The following is a 19,632-nucleotide window of genomic DNA, read 5'->3' on the forward strand; positions in this document are numbered from 1 at the left end:
AAATAAGAGGAAACCCACGCGACCAGTCTTCTGCCTATTTCCACGGATATAACACTTTCTCCATTTCCCTAAACCCCAGAAAGGGTCTCCAAAGGAGATGTAATCCCGCTAGCTCTGCGGCTCAACACCGGGCCCTATGTCCTTCTCCGGGTCACGTTTCCTCCGAGGACAAGAAAGTGAGAACCTCTTCCGGGTGCGGAACCTGGTGGCTCCTATTGTGAGGACCACATTTGGAGCCGGACTTAGGGGCACTTCCGTTCACACCTCCGCTTTTTGGCCGGCCCGCGCGGGCAGAGTATGGGCTCCGCTGGCCTGGCGCGACTGCAGGGGCTCTTTGCGGTGTATAAGCCCCCGGGGCTAAAATGGCTGCATCTGCGGGATACGGTAGAGATGCAGCTTCTGAAAGGTGAGTCCCTTCTGCCAGACCCAGGATCCTGCTGCGCGCTTCCTGACAGTCACGTGAACTGCTCGTTTGGGCTGATTGCTTAAACATCTGTTTTGTATGCTTCGTTACACCTCACTTTTTCCATATTTTCAGATGGGAAACTGACTCAGTATCATCCTTATCACATGGTTCATTAGGTGAGTCAGAAGTTGAACCCAGGTCTTTTATTAACTGAAAGATGCTCTTTACTTGTGTGTTCAGGTCTCAATGCCCGGAAGCCTCCTGCCCCAAAACACCGTATTCGCTTTTTGCTGTGCCCCGTGGAAGGCAGTGAAAAGAAGGAATTGACCCTCACAGCCACCAGCGTGCCCACCCTCACCGACCACCCTCTGGGTATGATAGATGCAAGCAGGATCCTGGGTGTCACTTCCCAGGAAATCTCTGACCAGAGTCGATTTGCCAGCGCTGAGACTCCTGACCCAGACCTTTGAAGGGGCACAGTGGGGACGAAGTATTAGATGAGAGATTGGCAAACTTTCCTGGAAAGGTCCAGTTTCTGAATGAATATACAAGGTCTTGCTGTGTATTCCGGGCTGCCCTCGAACTCATTGTGTAGCCCAGGCTGCCCTCAAACTCATGGCGATCCTCCTGCCTCAGCCTCCCAAGTGCTGGGATAACAGGCATTTGGCACCATGCCCAGCTTGAAGTTTCTCACTGAGAACGGTGATAAGGAAGGTTAGAGGCCCTCTGTGTTGCCCTGGAGAACTGGGAAGCAGTTCTGTGCCCCAGAATCCATAGTGGGGCGGTCCGAGGGTCTAGCCTGATCCTAGTGTAGGCTCCCTGGGCCTCCATTCTAGAAATGAGGTCATTACTCGGCCGGGGCCATCTTGGAGGTGGGATCTGTTGAGAAATGGACTTGCTTTTTTATTTTCCAGTTTGTGGACCAGCATTCACCAGCCTGAAGATTGGTGTGGGACACCGGCTGGATGTCCAGTCTTCAGGGGTGTTTGGTAGGTGATGTGGGCAGCCTTGGGGTACTGTGATATGGCCTTGGGAAGGATTAGGGAGCTGCTAGGCGTCCAGCCCACTTTTTTTGTTTTGTTTTTGATACCAAAGATCAAACTCAGAACCTTGTGCTTTCGAGGCAGGTGCCAGAATCACTGAGCTAAAACCCCGGCCCCAGCCCACTCTTTTTTGTTGTTGTTACTGGGAATCGAACTCGGAACCTTGTGCTTTCGAGGCAGTTGCGGGAATCACTGAGCTAAATCCCTGGCCACCAGCCCACTTTTTAGCTGACAGCTTCCTTCTACCACTGCCTGCCTTGCCTGATTGCTACCCCAAGACTCTGATCATTGGGAGGGAGGGAGTCACAGGGCAGTGATCACAGTGGCCCAACTTTATCAAGTGATTCCTGCATGTGACATGTGGTTCGGGCTGGGGATTTAGCTCAGTGGTTCTGGCACAAGTACAAGGTCCTGAGTTTGATCCCCGGTACAAAAAAAAAGACATGTGGTTCAAGGTCTTTGTTTTTTTTGGGTACTGGGGATCGAATTTAGGACCTTTTGCTTGCAAGGCAGGTGCAGTGCCACTGAGCTAAATCCCCAGCCCTGTTTTTTTTTGGGACAGGGTCTTGCTATGTATGGCCTGGACTTGTAGTGATCCTCCTGCCTCAGCCTCCTGAGTTCCAGGGCAACAGGTGTATTCCACCACACCTGGCTCAGGGTCTTTTATGCACATTTGTTCACCACAGCAACCTTATTAGGTGGATACTGTATGGGTCCGTGAATGAAGAAAGCAAAGCTTTAGGAACTTAGGTGAATTGGCTTCAGGTAGTTCCATGGCGGGTGACTGTCACCCTTCTGGCCAGAGTCTGAATATTGTCAGAGCTAGAGGCACAGATCCCTGAGTCATGAGCTGTTTGTGTCCCTGGGGTCAGGTGGTGGCCAGGACCCCACCCTTGGCAGAACCCTTGTCTTGCTTCCCAGACTGCAGCTGGTAGACATGATCTCATGACCCCTCTCGCTCTCCCTCTCCAGGAGTGAATGGAGGGTCATTCTCTCCTTCAGCCCAAGGGGCAAACAGATGGGGGTGGGTGGGCGGGAGGCAGGAAGTGGCCAAGTGGCCACCGTTTGCTGATCCCTTCCTCTGCTGCCCTCAGCCTGTACATTGTCTCCTCCATCTGCACTACACCCATCTGCACAGTACCTTCGGTATTCGTGCCCCTGTTTACTGATGGCAGTTTAGGCCCAAAGAGGTTAAAGGTGATGCTCAGAGCCACTAAATTTGCCTGCACCACTGTGGGACTGGATCAGCCCTTCTGAGTACATTGGAACCCCCTGGGGAGCTTGCTGAGGACCCCAGGCCCCTCCACCATGAGGCAGAGTCAGTACATGCAAACGGGGCCTAGAAACCTGCTGTGACATCTCCCCGGAGGAGGGCGTGTTCTGGCAGCATGGGCAGGGTAAGAGTGGCTCACAAGGGAGTGATGGATGCCAGATGAGGTGGCTGCCTTTCAGTGCTCGGCGTGGGACAAGGATGCAAACTCCTCACCGACCTGTACGACGCTCATCTCACCAAGGTATGGGGCCTGGGAACAGCCGCTCATCCTTTGGTCCTTTCCGGGGGTTGCTAGTGAGAATCTGATGCTGGGGCTTCCATAGGGAACACCCAGGCCATCAGCAAGCTTGTTTTATAGTCCCACGCTAGGGACACTAATGATGACAGTAACCCCTGGTGTTAGCACATGACAACTCCTCTGCCAGCACTGTACATGGGTTCCCTTGTGGCAGGCTTAGCACTTCCGCTGCTGTCGATCCCACTTCACAGATGAGAGCTGAGGTTCAGAGAGGGGATGCACGGCCAGCTTCGCAGAGCCTTTAGGCTTTAAGAGCTGGGATTTGATGCTGGCCGGTGCCACACTAGGGCCTGATGACAGCACCATTGCGTTATCTCCCCGAGGCTGAGAAGTGCATGTCACTGTCCAGTCCTCAGGAAGCTTCTCTTGGATGTGGGGCCCTGGATCTGACACCCAGAAGTGTGTGCAGAGGGGCCACACCTTTGGTGTGAAGATCAGAGACTCGGCTTAAAACCTAGCATCAGGGCTGGGGTGTCACTCAGTGGTAGGCCTGCACCACTGTAGCCCTAGCATGTGTGCCCTGGGTTCCATCCCCAGCACCCACCAAAAACAAAGCCCCCGAGCTCCTACCTCTCCGCCAGCCAGGTCCCTTCTACCCCTCTGCCATCCCCCCTTGGATGGGTCCCTCAGCATCTGTGCTTCCAAATCCTCTTCTCTGAAATGGGAGCCAGGAGGTATTTCCCCTGCAGGGTTGCTCTGAAGATGAAACGAGTGACTGCACTTGGAGTGCTTAGCACAGCCCTTGGCACATGGTACACGCTCAGTACATGTCCTTGTCTTCCCTCTTCCTAGCGGAAGACGAAGCGAGGTGTGCAGAGTTAGAGGAAGGGGGGTCCCTGGAGCATGGAGGGCTTGACCCACCCACCGACAGGGCACACTTGACTGGAGGAGAGCTGTGGAGGCAGGGTGGCTGCAGGGTGATGGTCACCCCCTTTGCAGCAGCACTGAGATTGGCTCTGTCACTGTCCCCAGGTCCCAGAGGAGAACTGGGGTGCAGGGAGAGCTGCCTGAGGCCCCACAGCAGAGCTGGCACCTTCCCTGGGGCCGGGAGCTCCCTGAGAGAACGAGGGCCCTGCCCCAGCCTCCACCTCGTACCTCCTTAGTGCCGCATCTTGGAGCCAAATCCCTGAGGGGACCCTCCCCTCCCGATCCTCGCAGGATTACACAGTTCGAGGCCTGCTGGGCAAAGCCACGGACAACTTCCAGGAGGACGGGCGGCTGGTGGAGAAGACGACATATGGTGAGAGCACCTGCCGCACGTTCGCTTCCCCTGGGCTCCTCACCTTACCAGCCACGCTGGTGCCAGCTCAGTTACTCCTACTCCCATGCCAAGCTCAGGCTGAGGCCTTCGCCTCATCACCTGACTCCCAGATTGCCCTGTGCTCACCGTGCCTGGCTCTTATGTCCCCTGGCCCAGGGACGTCTAGCCGCAGCACAGGCCTTGGGCTGGATGGACTCAGAATGGAAAACAGCTAAAGGTCAGCGATTACCTAGTATCTGTGCCCACCAGACTCGTCCGTGAGAGCAGGGCCTGTGAGGATTACTCCTGTGGTCACACACATAGCACAGGGCCCAGGACATGGGAGGCTTGTTAGGTACAGGTGGCTGGGTGGATGGGTGATGGGATCGTCATTCTTTTTTGCTTTTGTTTTTGTTTTTTTGAGACAGGATCTTGCTATGTAGTTCAGGCTGGTCTTAAACTCACTCTGTAGCCCAGGCTGGACTGGAACTCGAGGTGATCCTCCTGCCTCAGCCTCCTGAGTGCTGGGATGTGTGCACCACCATGCCCGACTGGATGGCTGGCTGGCTTGCTTATTTATTTGTTTGTTTATTTATTTATTTATTTATTTTTTGAGGCAGTGTCTCCCTTTATAGTTCAGGCTGACCCTGAACTCACTATGTAGCCCAGGCTGGCCTCAAACTCATGCCTCCTGAGTGCTGGGATTACAGGTGTGTGCCACCATGCCCAGTTTGGATGGCTTATTCTTCACCAGCCCCAAATTCTCTCTCTCTTTTTTTTTTTTTTTCCGTACCAGGGTTCAAAGTTGGGACCTTGCACTAAATCCCTGGCCCTGTTTGTCCTGTTTTTTTTTTTTTTTGTACTGGGAATCACACTTAGAACCCTGCACTTACGAGGCAGGCGGCAGAACCACTGAGCTAAATCCCCAGCCCTTGTTCTGTTTTTTGAGACAGAGTCTCACTGTGAAATTCAGGCTGGCTTCCAACTCCCAGTAATCCTCCTGCCTCATCCTCCCCAGTGCACCACCACACTCAGCTTAGAAGAAAGTATTTTTTTTGGTACTGGGCATCGAATTTGGGACCTTGCACTTTCGAGGCAGGGTGCGGAACCACTGAGCTAAATCCCTGGCCCAGAAAGTATTCTTAACCTGTAATCTGGATGACTTTTTTGGGATTTTTGGGGGTGGGGTTTTGGTACTGGGGATCAAACTCAGGACCTTGCTCTTGCAAAGCAGGTGGCAGAACCACTCAGCTAAATCCGCGGCCCCTGAATCACTTTTATGGGATCTTTGAGCCCTGGAAAATATTTTCAGAATATTAAATTCTTCTGTGTCTTGCTGAGAAGAAGGTGTAGAGTTTTCATAAAGACTTTCCTGGAGCCAGGTGCAGTGGAGCGCACCTGTAATCCCAGCACTGGGGAGGCTGAGGCAGGAGCCTCAAAATTTCAAGGTCAGCTTGGGCAACCAAGCAAGACCTGCCTCAAAATAAAATTTAAAAAAAGCAGGGCCGGGGATTTAGCTCAGTGGTTCCACCGCCTGCCTTGAAAGCGCAAGGACCCCAGTTTGATCCCCCGTACCAAAAAAAAAAAAAAAATTGAAAAAAAGCCGGGGGGTGGGGGGGCTAGAGGTGGAGCCAAAGGGTAGAGCACTGGCCCGCATGTGTGAGGCTCTGGAGTCTAGGCTCAGTGCACGGTACTGCAAAAGAAAAAAATTTTTCTGAACACTCTCGTCCTCCACAAAGCCCCAGATGGGTGCTTTGGTGGATTCCAAGTGCAGGGCTGGTGTGGGGGAAAGGAATTGCCAGTATTGTGTCACCTATCCTGTGCACTAACCACCCCCACCCCACGCCTCTTCCAGACCACGTGACCAGAGAGAAGCTGGAGCGGATCCTGTCCGTCATCCAAGGCTCCCACCAGAAGGCCCTGGTGATGTGAGTGGCCCTGGGGAGGTGCTGGGACAGTGGACTCCTAGTGTCCTGTTCTCAGAAATGTCAGCCGAGCCTGGCTTCTGGTGGGGAAGAAGCCACAGACCGAATGCTCAAGGCCAGGTTGGAGGGCAGCAGCAGGCAGAGTCCTCCTCGTCCTGAGAGCGTGGGCCTGGTACAAGCCTGCATGAAACCCCTGACTCTCAGCATCAGCAGCCTGGCCCTGGGCAAGGCTCTCACCTGCCCTGTGCCTCGTTTTCCTTATCTGTAAGTGGGACAGAAAGAATCCCTGCCTTAGGGTCAGGGATAGTGGTGCACACCTGTCGTCCCAGCACTCAGGCAGCTGAGGCAGGAGGATCGCCATGAGTTCAAAGTCAGCCTTTGATGAGATGAGACCCTGTCTCAAAAAAAAGAGAAGTGGGCTGGGTATTTAGCTCAGTGGTTCTGCCGCCTGCCTCACAAGTGTAAGGTCCCAAGTTCGATTCCTGGTACCAAATAAGAAGAAAAAGAAAAGAAAGGAGAGGAGGCTTCTTCAAAGATGGCTGGAGTAGCAGTGATGGCAGATACCCTGATGGTGTGGCAGGGCTGGGCAGGGCTGTGGCCCAGTTCCCTCCCCATTCCAGCCACCCATCGAGTCCCTTGGGCTCCCAGGTACTCCAGCCTGGACCTGCAGTCCCAGGAGGCCTATGAGATGGCTGTGAGAGGCATGATCCGGCCCATGGACAAGTCTCCGATGCTCATCTCCGGCATCCGCTGTCTCCACTTCTCGCCTCCGGAGTTCCTCTTAGGTGAGTCACCCAGAGGGTGAGTGGTGAGGGGGCATCAGCGTGTGGCAGAGGCTGCCATGCTTCAGCTGGGCTGCGACCCTGGTCTCTGCTGGCCCAGGCTGCGGGGCCAACTCCTCCCGCCCCAGCCTCTGCCAGGTTGCACTGTGGAGCTCGACTCTTGCATGCAGAGGTCATGCCTGTGGCTCATTTCACAGCTGCAGTGATTCCCATTGTCACAGGCCCCCAGGCCCCTCTCAGCCCAACCCCCAGATCCCTGTTCCTTCCGTGCCAGTTGGTCCTGTTAACAAGGGCTCCTTTTCTCAAGTGCTGCTGATGAGGCAGCCTGTATAAATGAGCTCTGGATGCTTCACTGCCCCATTTTACAGATGAGCAAACTGAGTCTAAGGCTGTGCTTCTGTAGGTTACCTGGGGTCTTTTTCAAAGGCAGCTTCTAACCCTGCAGGTGCAGGTCAGGGCCTGAGCTCCTTGCATCTGCCCCACTCTGCCCCCAACCTCCACCCCACTGGGCCTCAGCCTGCACTGCAGAGCCTGGAGAGGACGCCAGGGTTGGGAGGTGTCCTGAGGTGTGGGACCCTGTGGCTGTGCTCCTGAGTACCGTGTACACCCTGTGTGTCCCGCAGAGGTGCAGTGCATGCATGAGACACAGCAGCAGCTCCGGAAGCTGGTGCACGAAATTGGCCTGGAGCTCAAGACCAGTGCCATCTGCTCGCAAGTCCGGCGCACGCGAGATGGCCTCTTCACGCTGGACGATGCCCTCCTAAGGACCCAGTGGGACCTGCACAGCATCCAGGCCGCTATCCAGGCTGTAGCCCCCCGGGTGGCAGCAGAGCTGGAGAAAAACATGAGGCCACAGTTGGGCACCCAGCCGCTCCCCAGTCCTGGCTGGCCTTCAGGCTCCAAGGACTTGGGCTCTGCCTTGGGGCTGGAGAGCTGTGTGGGGCACTGAAAGGCCAATTACAGTAAAGGCTCAGTGTTTAGGAGCTGGAACTGATAAGTGTGCAGAAAATAAGTACAGGAAGCTTAGCAAATCCCCAGTCTGGGAGGCTGAAGCAGGAGGATTGTGAATTTGAGCCCAGCCTGGGCAACTTAGCAAGACCTTATCTTACAATAAAAAATATTAAAAGAGGGCCAGGGATTTAGCTCAGTGGTTCTGTTGTCTACCTGGCAAGTGCAAGGACCCGAGTTCAATCCCCAGTACCATAAAAAAAAAAATAAAATAAAATAAAAGAGGCGATGGGGATGTAGGTCAGTGTAGGGGCCCAAAATTCAACCCCTATTACTGGGGTGGGGGGAGAAAAAGGCTTGTCTACATTAGACGTAAAACTGAAGCTGTAATAGAATCAACGGGCTTGACCCAGCTGAACAGGAAAAACTGCTGTATGGAGGAGAAGATGATAAACAGACTCGTAAAAATATTTAGTTTTGGGCCGGGGATTTAGCTCAGTGGTTCCAGTGCCTGCCTTGCAAGCGCAAGGTCCTGAGTTCGATCCCCGGTACCAAAAATTAAAAATTAAAATTAAAAATTAAAAAAAAAAAAAGGACTAAAATATTTAGTGTTGGGCTGGGGATTTAGCTCAGTGGCGTCGTGCCTGCCTCCCAAGTGCAAGATCCTGAGTTTGATCCCCAGCACCAAAAAAAAAAAATTTAGTGTCTTGCTGGTGGCTATGGTGAACCACACCTCACCTTAGTCCCAGCTGCTTAGGAAGCTGAGGGAGGAAAAGCGTAACTTCAAGCCCACCCTGGACAATTTAGTGAGAGCCTGTTTCAAAATAAAAAGGGCTGAGGTGGGCCGGGGATTTAGCTCAGTGGTTTCGCTGCCTGCTGCGCAAGTGCAAGGATCCGAGTTCGATCCCCGGTACTAAAAAAAGAAAACAAAACAAAAAAAGGGCTGAGGTGTAGTTCAGTATAGAGCACCCCAGTACCTCCCACAAAACTGCAGTATTGTTAGGAGTAAATATCCTTGATAAATAAATAAAGGGTTCTTAGCAATAAGAAAAAGATGATAAGGGCTGGGGATTTAGCTCAGTGGTTCCACCACCTGCCTTGAAAGCTCAGGGTCCCGAGTTTGATCCCGGTACCAAAAAAAAAAGAGGGGCTGGGGATTTAGCTCAGTGGTTTTGCTGCCTGCTGCACAAGGACCCAAGTTCAATCCCGGGTACCAGCCCCCCCGCCCCCCCGCAAAAAAAAAAAAAAGAAAAAAGAAAAAGATAAGATTGGGTGAATGATTTGAACTCAATATAGCAAAAGAAATTCAAATGGTACAGGTTGATGCATGCCTGTGATCCCAGCATTCAGAGGCTGAGGCAGGAGGATCATTGTGAGTTGGAGACCAACGTGGACTACATAGTGAGTTCAAGGCCAGTCTAGACTATAGGGAGAGTCTGTCTCCTCCCTGTTAATGGAAGAGAACCAGAGGAAAATGAGAAGTTTGCCTTGCCTTTCAGAGTGGGAAAATTCATGAGAATGTCCAGTGTTGGTGACCAGATGAGAAAGTGGACCCCCTGGGGTGCTGGGAGGGACATCAGACTGTGGTGTTGCAGGTCCTTTGGTAGTGGGCCAGCATTTAACACCCCCGCAGTTCCTCTCTCGGCTGGATATAGACAGTTCGTGGCTGTGTTGGGACAGTGAGGAGTCAGGAAATGTAATTAACTGTTCCTCAGGAAGGGACTGGTTCAATAAATATGGAATATAAAGCACAAAAGGCTTCCTTTACTTTTCTCGAACCAGGGTCTCACTGTGTAGTTCAGGCTGCCTTTGAACTCACCGTGTGCCCCAAGCTGGCTTAGCACTTGTGGGAGTCCTCCTGCCTCAGCCTCCCAAGTGCTGGGATTACAAGTGTGCACCACCACCCTCAGTCAGGCCTCTCTTCTAATATCCTGAAGAAATTACCAAAAACCAAACTTTTTTTTTTTCCTGCCAACATTATCTGAGACACTTTCACCCCAGGTGTACTTTTCCTTTTGGCTTAGTTGTCTTTATTTGTGGTACTGGAAATTGAACCCAGGGCCTCCACACTGAGCTACATTCCCACCTCACCCCCCTTTGTCCTGCAAATCACCTTGTCTCTGCCCTTACCATCCTGTGGTGTCCTCCATGAATATGTGGCTCCAAGTGGCCACTTCTCAGCACTGGTGTCCCACCTTCTGCTGCCAGGCACAGCCCCTCCACACCTGCTGCCAGTGTGGTACTGTGCTGGGACAGTGAGGGGCCCGAAGTGCTCAGCTCTCCCTCATGCCAGGCTGGGACAGGCAGGGCACTGGGCCCTCAGAGGAGTAGGGTGGGTGACCCAGGAGAGGGGTTTGCTGTTGTCCGCTGCACTGACCAAAAAAGCTCTTCTTATATCCAAGTAAGATTTTTTTTTGTATTAAATTCTTTTATTGGTACATTGTAGGTATGCAACACAATTACATTTCTCATTGGGAACTTGTACCTTTACATAATGCATCTTGGTTCTTATTTTTTCCCCATTCCTAGCCCTCCCTTCACCCCCTCCACCCTTCCCTATTTACAAAGACTTTATTTCCATTTTTTCCATTTCTCAGCATTTTTCCTTTCCCTTCTTTCCTTTCCCCTGCCCCTCCCACCACCCCTACCCCTTTGGACCTTTTCTTCCTATTTTACATTATCAATTATTCATTCTAATCACTGGTACATTTTAGGTATACAATATAATGACATTCATCATTGGAAATTTGCACCTTTACATAGTCTCTCTTGGTTCTTATTTTTCACCCTTGCCCAGCCCTCCCTTCAACCCCTCCATTCCTCCCTATTTACAAAGATTTTGTTCCTATTTTTCCATTTTCTCATATTAATCCCATTCCCTTCTATCCTTTCCCCTAGCCCTCCCACTTCCTTCCTTTGCCCCTTCCTATTTCACATTACCTATTATACATTTAGTCCTTATTTACACTTTCAGTTTCTCACACCAGAGACCAAGTAAGATTAAATTCTGTGTTGTATATAGGCAGATACCCAGATCTCAATCTAGAATTCACAAAGTTTGGGCAGTTGGTGTTAGATCATAAAGCGAAGAAGCTGAGCACAGTGGCCCACGCCTGTCATCCCAGCACTCAGGAGGCTGAGGGAGGAGGTACACTGTGACTTTGAGGCCAGCCTGGACTACATAGTGAGCTCAAGGCCAACCTGAACTGCATAGCGAGACCTTGTCTCCAAGAGCAAGAATAAAAAAAAAGAGCAAGAATAAATACATAAATAAAAAATAAGGGTAAGAAAAGTATCTCACAGGAATCCATGAAAAGGGAGACTGTCTACTTTCCTTGTCAGAGCTATGCCTCTGGTTTCCAGGACAGCCCTGTGTATGCGGCAGGCTTCTTGGAGAAACAGGACCACCTGGATGTACATACAGAGATAGGTCTGTTGCAATCTAATGCAAGTTTGGAGGCCGGCAGGTCCAGATCTACAGGGTGGGCCACAGACTGGAGCCTCGGAAGTTGATGTGGCCAGTGGAGCCCTAACAGTCTGGAGGCCAAATTGTTTCTTCCTAGAGGGGCCTGTCTTTTCTCCTAAGGCCTTCAGTTGATTGATGAGGCCCCCACACGTGGAAGGTAGGCAGTGTGCTTTACTGAAAGTCTACTGATTTAAATGTTAAGCTTACCTGCAAAGCACCCTCACATCTGGACCATATTTTAGCCAGAATCTCGGTACCTGTGGCCCACCCAACTTAAAAGCACCCACCACTTGGGGCTGGGGACTTAGCTCAGTGGTTTCATCAGCCTGCTGCACAAGTGCAAGGACCCGAGTTCAATCCCCGGTACCAAAAAAAAAAAGCACTCACCACTGGACTCTTGTTTTGCTTTAACTTTTTTGGTACTAGTGATTGTTTGTTTGTTTTTTTGTACCAGGGATCGAACCCGGGACCTTGCACTTGCGAGGCAGGTGCCAGAACCACTGAGCTAAATCCTCGGCAGGTATGGGAATACTCTACACTAAGTTAACACCCAGGCCTTTGTATTTTTTCAGTATTTCAAATTCTGAGACTGAGTCTTGCTAAGTTGCCCAGGCCGGGTGTATTAGTTTTTCCTGTTGCTGGGACACGATACCCGACACCCACAGTTTAAAGGAGGAGAGGTTTATTTGGCTCTCAGCTTCAGGGGATTCAGTCCATGGTTGGCTGGCTCCAAGGCAGGGCCAGCATGGCGGAAGGGCGTGGCAGAGCAGAGGTGCTCAGTTCACAGCAGCCTGGAAGCCAAACGGGACAGTGCCTGAGAGGAAGAGGCCAGGGAGCAGACGTGGTCCCCAAGATCATGCCTCCATGACCTGCCCACACACCCAGAAGTGGGGTTTACTAGTCCTCTGGGGATTTCTTAAGCCAACCTCGATGACACAGTTAAGGTTAACCTTCACACTGGGCTTGAACTGGCATTCCTCCTGCCTCAGCCTCCTGAGTAGCCAGGGTTACAGGCATGCGTCAACATGCCCGGTATCTTTTTCATTTAGGAACATGAGGTGTGCTCCCTGGGCAAGGGGACTGGATGGAGGGCCTGGGTTCACCTTGCTGAGTTTGGGCTACTCACCTATTGGATAAGTTGATAAATCCTGTCTCGCCAGGTGTGGTGGTGCATGCCTGTAATCCCAGTACTTGGGAGGCTGAGGCAGGAGGATCACTGAGCTGTAGGGAAGCCTGGGCTACATAGCAAGACCCTGTCTCAAACAAACGAAAAAAGGAGATAGAATTTGGGGAAGCGATTAGGTCACCGGGCAGAGCCCTGGCGAACCGAACTTGTTCCCTTATAGAAGAGGCCCGAAGCCTGGGGTGTTGCTGTGGTGAGCGCTTGGCTAGCGCTTGTGAGGCCCTGGGTTCCACCCACAGTGCTGGAAAAATAAAAAAGAGGCCCAAGAATGCTCATTAGCTCTTAGCACCACACGGGGACAAAGTGAGAAGTGGCCCTTCCCAGACAGGAATCTGCCAGGGCCTGGATCTTGCACTTCTGTCTCCAGAAGTTTGGAGAGGAGACGGCTGGTGTCTGTACCCGCCCTGTGCACCGTGCCTCCTTACCACGGTCCCCACGGCCCACGGTGTTATCAGGATGGTGTCCCCTTCTAGAGCTGGTTTCCAAGTCTTTTCTGTCCTCACGAAAGAACTGATCAAGACAAGCGCACAAGATGGTGGGGTTTCTGTTTATTTAAGGTAGGAAAAGAAACAGGCTCTGCAGAGTGAGTTTGGGCCAACTAACGTAAGAAACAAAGTACACTCTGCAGGGTGAGAGTGGATCCTCGTGCAAGAGCACAGCAGGGGAGCGCTCCTTCCAAAGGTCCTTCTGTACCTCCCACTCAGGCTGAGCCAGAGCCGAGCTGACCTATCCAAAACCGCTCGAGTTCTCGCGAGAGGAACTGAGGCGGCACTCGGTTCGGGTCCATCGGCAAGGCTTTGGGAACTGTTCTGCGGATGTGTCCTGGGATTTTGCAGTTAACCGCTCACCCTGCTTCCCAAGCCAGCCCGCCTCGCTCTAATCTGCCTCCACAGCCCCGGCAAAGGGTTAGACTGAGGGCCCACCTATGCCGTCCAGCCCGCTCTGCTGGCTCTCCTTGCCCTGGGCGCCTTCCCCTGCAGGGACCAGGGCTGCTTCAGCAGTGGTTGTCGCTACAGTTGGCCTCTGTGTCCATGGCTTCTGGATCCACCTGTTCACCATCCACAGATTAAGAATTTTAGAAAAAACATGTCCTCTGTGCTGATCGCGGACAGACTTTCTCCAGTGATTATTCCTCCACACAGTGCAGTGTAACAACTATTTACACAGCCTTACATAAATATTATGTATTGTATTAAGTGATCAAGAGGTAATGTAAAGCTGGCTATGCTGTGCACACCTGTAAGCCAGCACTCGGGAGGCCAAAGCAGGAGGATCTATGTGAGTTTGAGGCCAGTCTGTACTACATATCAAGAAATCCAAAAAAGAAAAAAAAAGAAATCCTGTCGGAAAAAAAAAAAAAGAGGGCCAGGGAGTTAGCTCAGTGGCACTGCACCTGCCTTGTAAGCGCAAGGTCCTGTGTTTGATCCCCAGTTCCGCAAAAAAAAAAAAAAAAAAGGAAAGAAAAGAAAATGAAAGGGGGCTGGAGGTATAGCTCAGTGGTGGTGCTCTGCCTGCCTGGCAAGTGCAGGGTCCTGAGTTCAATCCCTGGTACCAAAAATAAAAAAGTGATACTGGGAGGCTGAGGCAGGAGGATTCAAAGTTCAAGACCAGCTTGGACAATTTAGCAAGACCCTGTCTTAAAATAAAAAGGGCTGGGGGTGTAAGCTTAGTGGTACAGCAGTAGCCTAGTATGAAGCCTTGGTTTCAACCCTAGGTGAAAGAGAGAGGGGAGAGAGGGAGAGAGAAAGAGGCAAAGAGAGAGAGAAATGACCTGTATATGAGTGTTCTAGTATATATGTGTTGAATGGATAACCCAAATGGCTTTTTTGGTATGGTTTGGTTCTCTTTTTGCAGTTTTAGGGATGGAACCCAGAGCCTCATACACATTAAGCAAAGCACACACCCTACCACCCAGCTACCTCCTTAGCCCAGTGTTTTCTGTTTTAACAATGTCAAATTGTAATATATACAGTGGACACTGAAGTTACAACCTGCCTGACATATGAACAACTTGGGTTATGACAGGAATTTTAATTTAAACTTACAACCAAAGTCTTGAGTTATGACCCAAATGCTGGCTGCATGTGCTTCCAGATGGTCTCAGATACAGATCTAACCCTTAAAGGGTTCTGGAAGGAACATGACCACATCCTTTCCTGTGTGGGGTTCATTGAGAACTCCTGTGCCAGTGTCTCTCCAAGGACACTGAGGTCTGCCTGTGTACAGGAAACTCTGGAGGCTGTTTAGAGGAGCCTGAGCCTTCACCGAACAACTTGAGTTACAACCAGCCCTCGGGAACAGATTGAGTTCGTAAGTCAAGGGTCCACTGTACAGGCTGCTGCCAACTGCTTCTCTCATTAGCCAGGCACAGCCGTTTCTCCACATCCTTCTGTCTGTCCGTAGCCCCAAACTCTTTCCTCCAAACTCTGAGGCTGCAGCAGGGACAGGGCTCCCTGAGGAAGATCCTAGCTCCACGAAGGCCCTGACCTCTCCCCTCCCTGTTAAGCAAACTGCTGCTTAGGATGAGCCAACCTTCCCTAGGGCCTGGGTTCTACATCGCTCAGAAGATATTTATTCAGCACCTACTATTTATCGTTGTAGGCGCCAAGAACATATCAGGTAAGATAGCCCCACATGGAGCAGGGGGCCGAGGTGGTGGTAACAGATAGGGCCATGGCAAAGCCTGGAGGCGGTGAGGGATGAGGCCTGAAAGGCCACACAAGGATGACAGCTTGATTGGGCAAAGTAATGTCCTGAGGGTCATGCTGGACAGTGCAGTGACCACCTGTGAGTGAGGGTGACTTGGGAGACCTTTAAATCTCTTAGGCAAATGTCACCTGTGCATTTGACTCAGTGTCGGCCTGGGTGACAGCGATCCTTCCTGCAGAGGGGCTGACCATTTTGGCCTCTTCCATGGCACTGCTGCCAGTGGCTTCCACAGAAGGAGGAAATTCGCCCTCCACTCCTGTTTCCTGGAAGGCTGGGCTGATGCAGACTTTGTCATTTATCCCCTAGGCTCAGGATCAGCCTGGGGCCTGGGCTGACTGGGCAGCCAACAGGCCAGGCAATGTGAAGAAAGGGTGATGGCACTCTTACTGGGAAGAAGAGCTGTCATTAAGGGGGCTGCTGCTGTGTGCTCAGAGCTCACTGGGAACGGGTGTGGTTAGCCTCCCTTTGATCTGCACCTCCTACCTGTGCCTCCCAGCCAGCATGAACTGAGATCAGGACCCTGGGCTTTGGCCAGGCTGGGCCACGATCAGGCACCCTCGGTCCTTAATCAGGGCCCGCTTATCTCCTCCCTGGCCTGGCTGAGGCAGCCCTGGGTGTGTCCTCAGCTGGATTTTGCTCTCCAGGCCTTGAAGGCCAGAAACTCACCCACAAACTCACCCCACTGCTGTGGTCCTATCTAGAGTGAGGCACAAACCCTCATGCACTCACAGGTGGGGCTTTGGAGTAGAGATTGGATGGGTATGGGGGCTTGGAGGGGATTTGCTGTTGGGGGCCGGGCCTGGCTGGAAGAGGTGGGTCACTGTGGGTGTGGCCTGCAAGGGTCACCCCCCCCCCCCCCCTGCCCTCTGCTTCCTGCTTGCAATACCAGGAGCAGCTTTTCCTCCTTTCCTCCACCCTGCCCCTCTGCCATGGAGTCTGCAACCACAGACTGAAGCATGAGCCAAAACAAACCTCTCCTTTGTTTCAAGGATCAGGTATTGTGTCTTAGAAACAGGGAAAGTGACTAAGACACCTATGCAAACCCGTGAGAGAGTTAGGGATATATGTAATATATCTTACCTACAGCTTTGAGGCAAGCAAAGCAAAATGCAAAGCAAGCCTGCCATGCTGGTGCAGGCCTGTAATCCTAGGACTCAGGAGGCTGAGACAGAAGGATCTCTGTGAGTCTGAGGTCAGCCTGGACTAATACTGAGTTCAAGGCCAGCCTGGACTACACAGAGAGACCCTGTCTCATAAAACCAAAACAAACAAATAAACAAAAACCCTACAAAGCAGAAAATTCAGAATAAAATCAAGCAATGCTTAGATATGTGGAATCCAGTGCAATGGAGGAGAAACCCAGATGGGGGTGGACACACTTGCAAATCTGAATAAGCTGGGGAAATATGGCTCCTTGAACCGATGACTGCTGTCACACCACCCCATTTGAGGCCTTCTTGGTACACAGATGGTACAAAAGGCCACATCAGGGTGGCCCAAAATGAGCTCCCTCGGTCATGACCAAAATGTTCTGTGCCGATATACCCGGTCTACTGGGAAAGCCTCCCCAGCTCTCTTGGAATGGCCAAAGGTTTTCCTTAGCACGTGTCTTTAATCTCAAAGTCTAAATTCATTTATTTTTATATTTTTGAGACAGGTTCCTGATATGTAGCCCCGGCTGGCCTCAAACTGACAGTGATCCTCCTGCCTCAGCCTCCTGAGTGCTGAGATTACAGTGTGTACCACCACACCCAGCCAAAGCCTAAATTTAAATGATTGTTGACAGGTACCTGATGAGCTGGGTGCAGTGATGTGGACCTATAGTCCCCACTGCTTGGGAGGATGAAGCACGACAATCACTTGAGTCCAGGAGTTCAAGACTAGTTTGGGCAACATAGTGAGACCCTGTCTCAAAAATAAATAAAGTGTTGTATGGTGGTGCATAACTCTAATCTCAGCACTCTGAAGGCTGAGGTAAAAGTCACTGTGACTTTCAGGCCTGCCTGAACTGCATAGTGAGACCCTGTATCAGTTTTTGTATATGTGCTGCTGAAGCAAGCACAAGACCCTGTATCAAAACACAAACAATGAAACAAAAAAGCCAAAAAAACCACCACCAGCAACAAAAAACCAAAACTCAATCCTCGCACAAAAAAACTGTTCTGAAAGGCCCTTTTCATCCCTCGCAACCTAAGTGTGTGTGTGTGTGTGTGTGTGTGTGTGTGTGTGTGTGTGTGATGGAGCCCAAGGCCTTTGAACTGAGCTACATCTCAGACCTTTTCTTTCTTGTATTTATTTTTATTTGGGGACGGGTTCTCAGTAAGTTGCTAAATTGCCCAAGTTGGGCTGGAACTTTCCATCCTCCTGCCTCAGCCTCCCAGAGTGCTGGGATTACAGACTATACCTAGCTTGTTTTCTTGTTTTCTTGACTATTGCTTCCCTAGAATTTTTTTTTGTGTGTGTGTACCGGTGATCGAACTCGGGAATGTGCACTTATAAGGCAGGCGCCAGAACCACTGAGCTAAATCCCTGGCCCGCTTCCCTAGAATTTTTTTTTTTTGGTACCGGGGATCGAACTTGGGTCCTTGCACTTGCGTAGCAGACGGCGAAACCACTGAGCTAATCCCTGGACCCCCCTAGAATTTTTTTGGGGGGGGTATTTTATTTATTTTGAAACAGGGTCTTTTTTCTTTTTCCTGGTACCAGGAATCAAACTCAGGACCTTGTGCTTGCCAGGCAGGCATGGCGCCACTGAGCTACATCTCCGGCCCTGAGACTGGGTCTTGCTATTTATTTTTAGGTTGGTCCTGCGCTCACTATGTAGAACTTGCAGTGATCCTCCTGCCTTAGCCTCCTGAGTGCTGGAATTCCAGGTGTGGGGCCACGATAGGCATTCTTTGTCCTCCTTTGTAAATGAAGAAACTGGGAAGCCACAGCCCAGCCTCCAGCGCCTGACTCCCTGCCTCCGCCTGCTGAGCTTGCTGTTTGGCCACAGATAAGAAACAAACAGGAAGCCATAACCAGCGCCATCTCATTGACATCTCGACTTCCTCTGTGATGCCATCAGTCTGCAGACTCCGGGGCTTCTCCCCAAGACACTGGAGAATAGGGCGGGGGCTGGGCAGTGTTAGTCATTCGAAGAAAGAAGGTGCTTTGGGGCTGGTGGAGGCTAAGAGACAAACATTGTAGGCAGGCAGCTAGGGTGACTAGGGGACAGTCATCCCGCATGTCCTTTGGCCCACTGGCTCAGGTCAGAGGGGCCACCTGCCCTGAGTTCTTCTCCACCACATTCTCTACCTCTGACCTCTGCATGTTCTTCCTGAGCTCCGTAACAGCACTCACCCAGGAGGCTGAGGCAGGAGGGTTACCATGAGTTTGTGGCCAGGCTGGACTACTTAGACAGATGTTGTCTAAAAGAAACAAAAAACAAAACAAAACAAAAAAGAACCCTGAGGCAGCAAAACAGGCTCAGCTCTTCTCTGGCAAACCAGCTGGGCAGGTCTGCTGGTGCCAGGGAGGAGGGAGGAGGCACAAGGGATCCCAGGCCAGCAAAGGGCAGGGTGTGTCAGCTGTAGGGCTCTGGGGAAGGCCAGATCCTGTCACACCTCGGCTTGCCGGAGGTGACCACGCTGGCTCAGGACATCGAAAACGCAGAGGGCACCTGTGTCACTTCCGGGGCTGGGCGTGGCTCAGGGTGGAGGGCAGGCAGGGGTCTGGCTTCTGTACCCAGTGCTGAAAGAAAAAAAATTCTGGGCCTGCAATACCAGAATCCCTAAAGGGTGTAGGCCCTCATTCTCTGTTTTTCTTGTTATTTTGTGGTGCCAGGGGCAGAACCCAGGGCCTCCACTGAGCGACACCACCAGCCCCCAGCCCACATGTCCTTTTTCTCTTCTCTGTGTGTGTGTGTGCACAGTACTGAGCATTGCACTCAGGTCTTTCCTATTGAGCTACATCTCCAGCTTTTAAATTGTGAGACATCTTGCTAAGTCACTAAGTTGCTCAGGCTGGACTCAAACTTGCCATCGTCCTGCCTTAGCCTCCCAGAGTGCTGGGATTACAAGCCTGTGACACTATGGTGGGCTCAGTCTCTCTTTTTCTTTCTTTTTTGCGGTACTGGGGATTGAATTTAGGGAGGGCTAAGCTCCATCCTCAGCCCTTTTCATTCACATATGTTTTATCTGGAGCCAGGTCTAGCTCAGTTGCTTGAGCAATGGGTTCCTCAGGTGCTTGGCCCATTGGCCTGGCCCGTGGGATTGCTTAACGCTGGTTACGTGGCCATCAACGCCTCTCTGGGGCACATTTGGCTCCCAGCTGGCTGGGTGTGGGACTGTCACCTTTCACCTTGTTCCCAGTCCGTGT

The 19,632-nt window shown here is 51.6% G+C and overlaps 1 protein-coding gene across 1 annotated transcript; it reads left to right on the top strand.

The window, feature by feature from the left end:
• Positions 1–219: 219 nt before the first annotated feature.
• On the top strand, positions 220–9,671 carry Trub2 (TruB pseudouridine synthase family member 2). Its single transcript, XM_004849218.3, has 8 exons — positions 220–406; positions 647–778; positions 1,321–1,395; positions 2,902–2,963; positions 4,179–4,260; positions 6,116–6,188; positions 6,834–6,970; positions 7,591–9,671. The coding sequence occupies exons 1-8, from the start codon at positions 298–300 to the stop codon at positions 7,914–7,916; spliced, it is 996 nt and encodes a 331-aa protein (XP_004849275.2). The 5' UTR covers positions 220–297; the 3' UTR covers positions 7,917–9,671.
• Positions 9,672–19,632: the final 9,961 nt, after the last annotated feature.

Source organism: Heterocephalus glaber, unplaced genomic scaffold (assembly GCF_053883595.1).
Source record: "Heterocephalus glaber isolate CG9 unplaced genomic scaffold, H.glaber_assembly_v1.0 deba00001479, whole genome shotgun sequence".
Lineage (NCBI taxonomy): Eukaryota > Metazoa > Chordata > Mammalia > Rodentia > Bathyergidae > Heterocephalus > Heterocephalus glaber.

Bases quoted from the DNA above. Each gene is read 5' to 3' on its own strand.
- Trub2 (XM_004849218.3), top strand. From the start codon at position 298: ATGGGCTCCGCTGGCCTGGCGCGACTGCAGGGGCTCTTTGCGGTGTAT. The intron at 6,189-6,833 runs GTGAGTGGCCCT...TTGGGCTCCCAG, and splicing joins CACCAGAAGGCCCTGGTGAT to GTACTCCAGCCTGGACCTGC. The intron at 6,971-7,590 runs GTGAGTCACCCA...TGTGTCCCGCAG, and splicing joins GCCTCCGGAGTTCCTCTTAG to AGGTGCAGTGCATGCATGAG.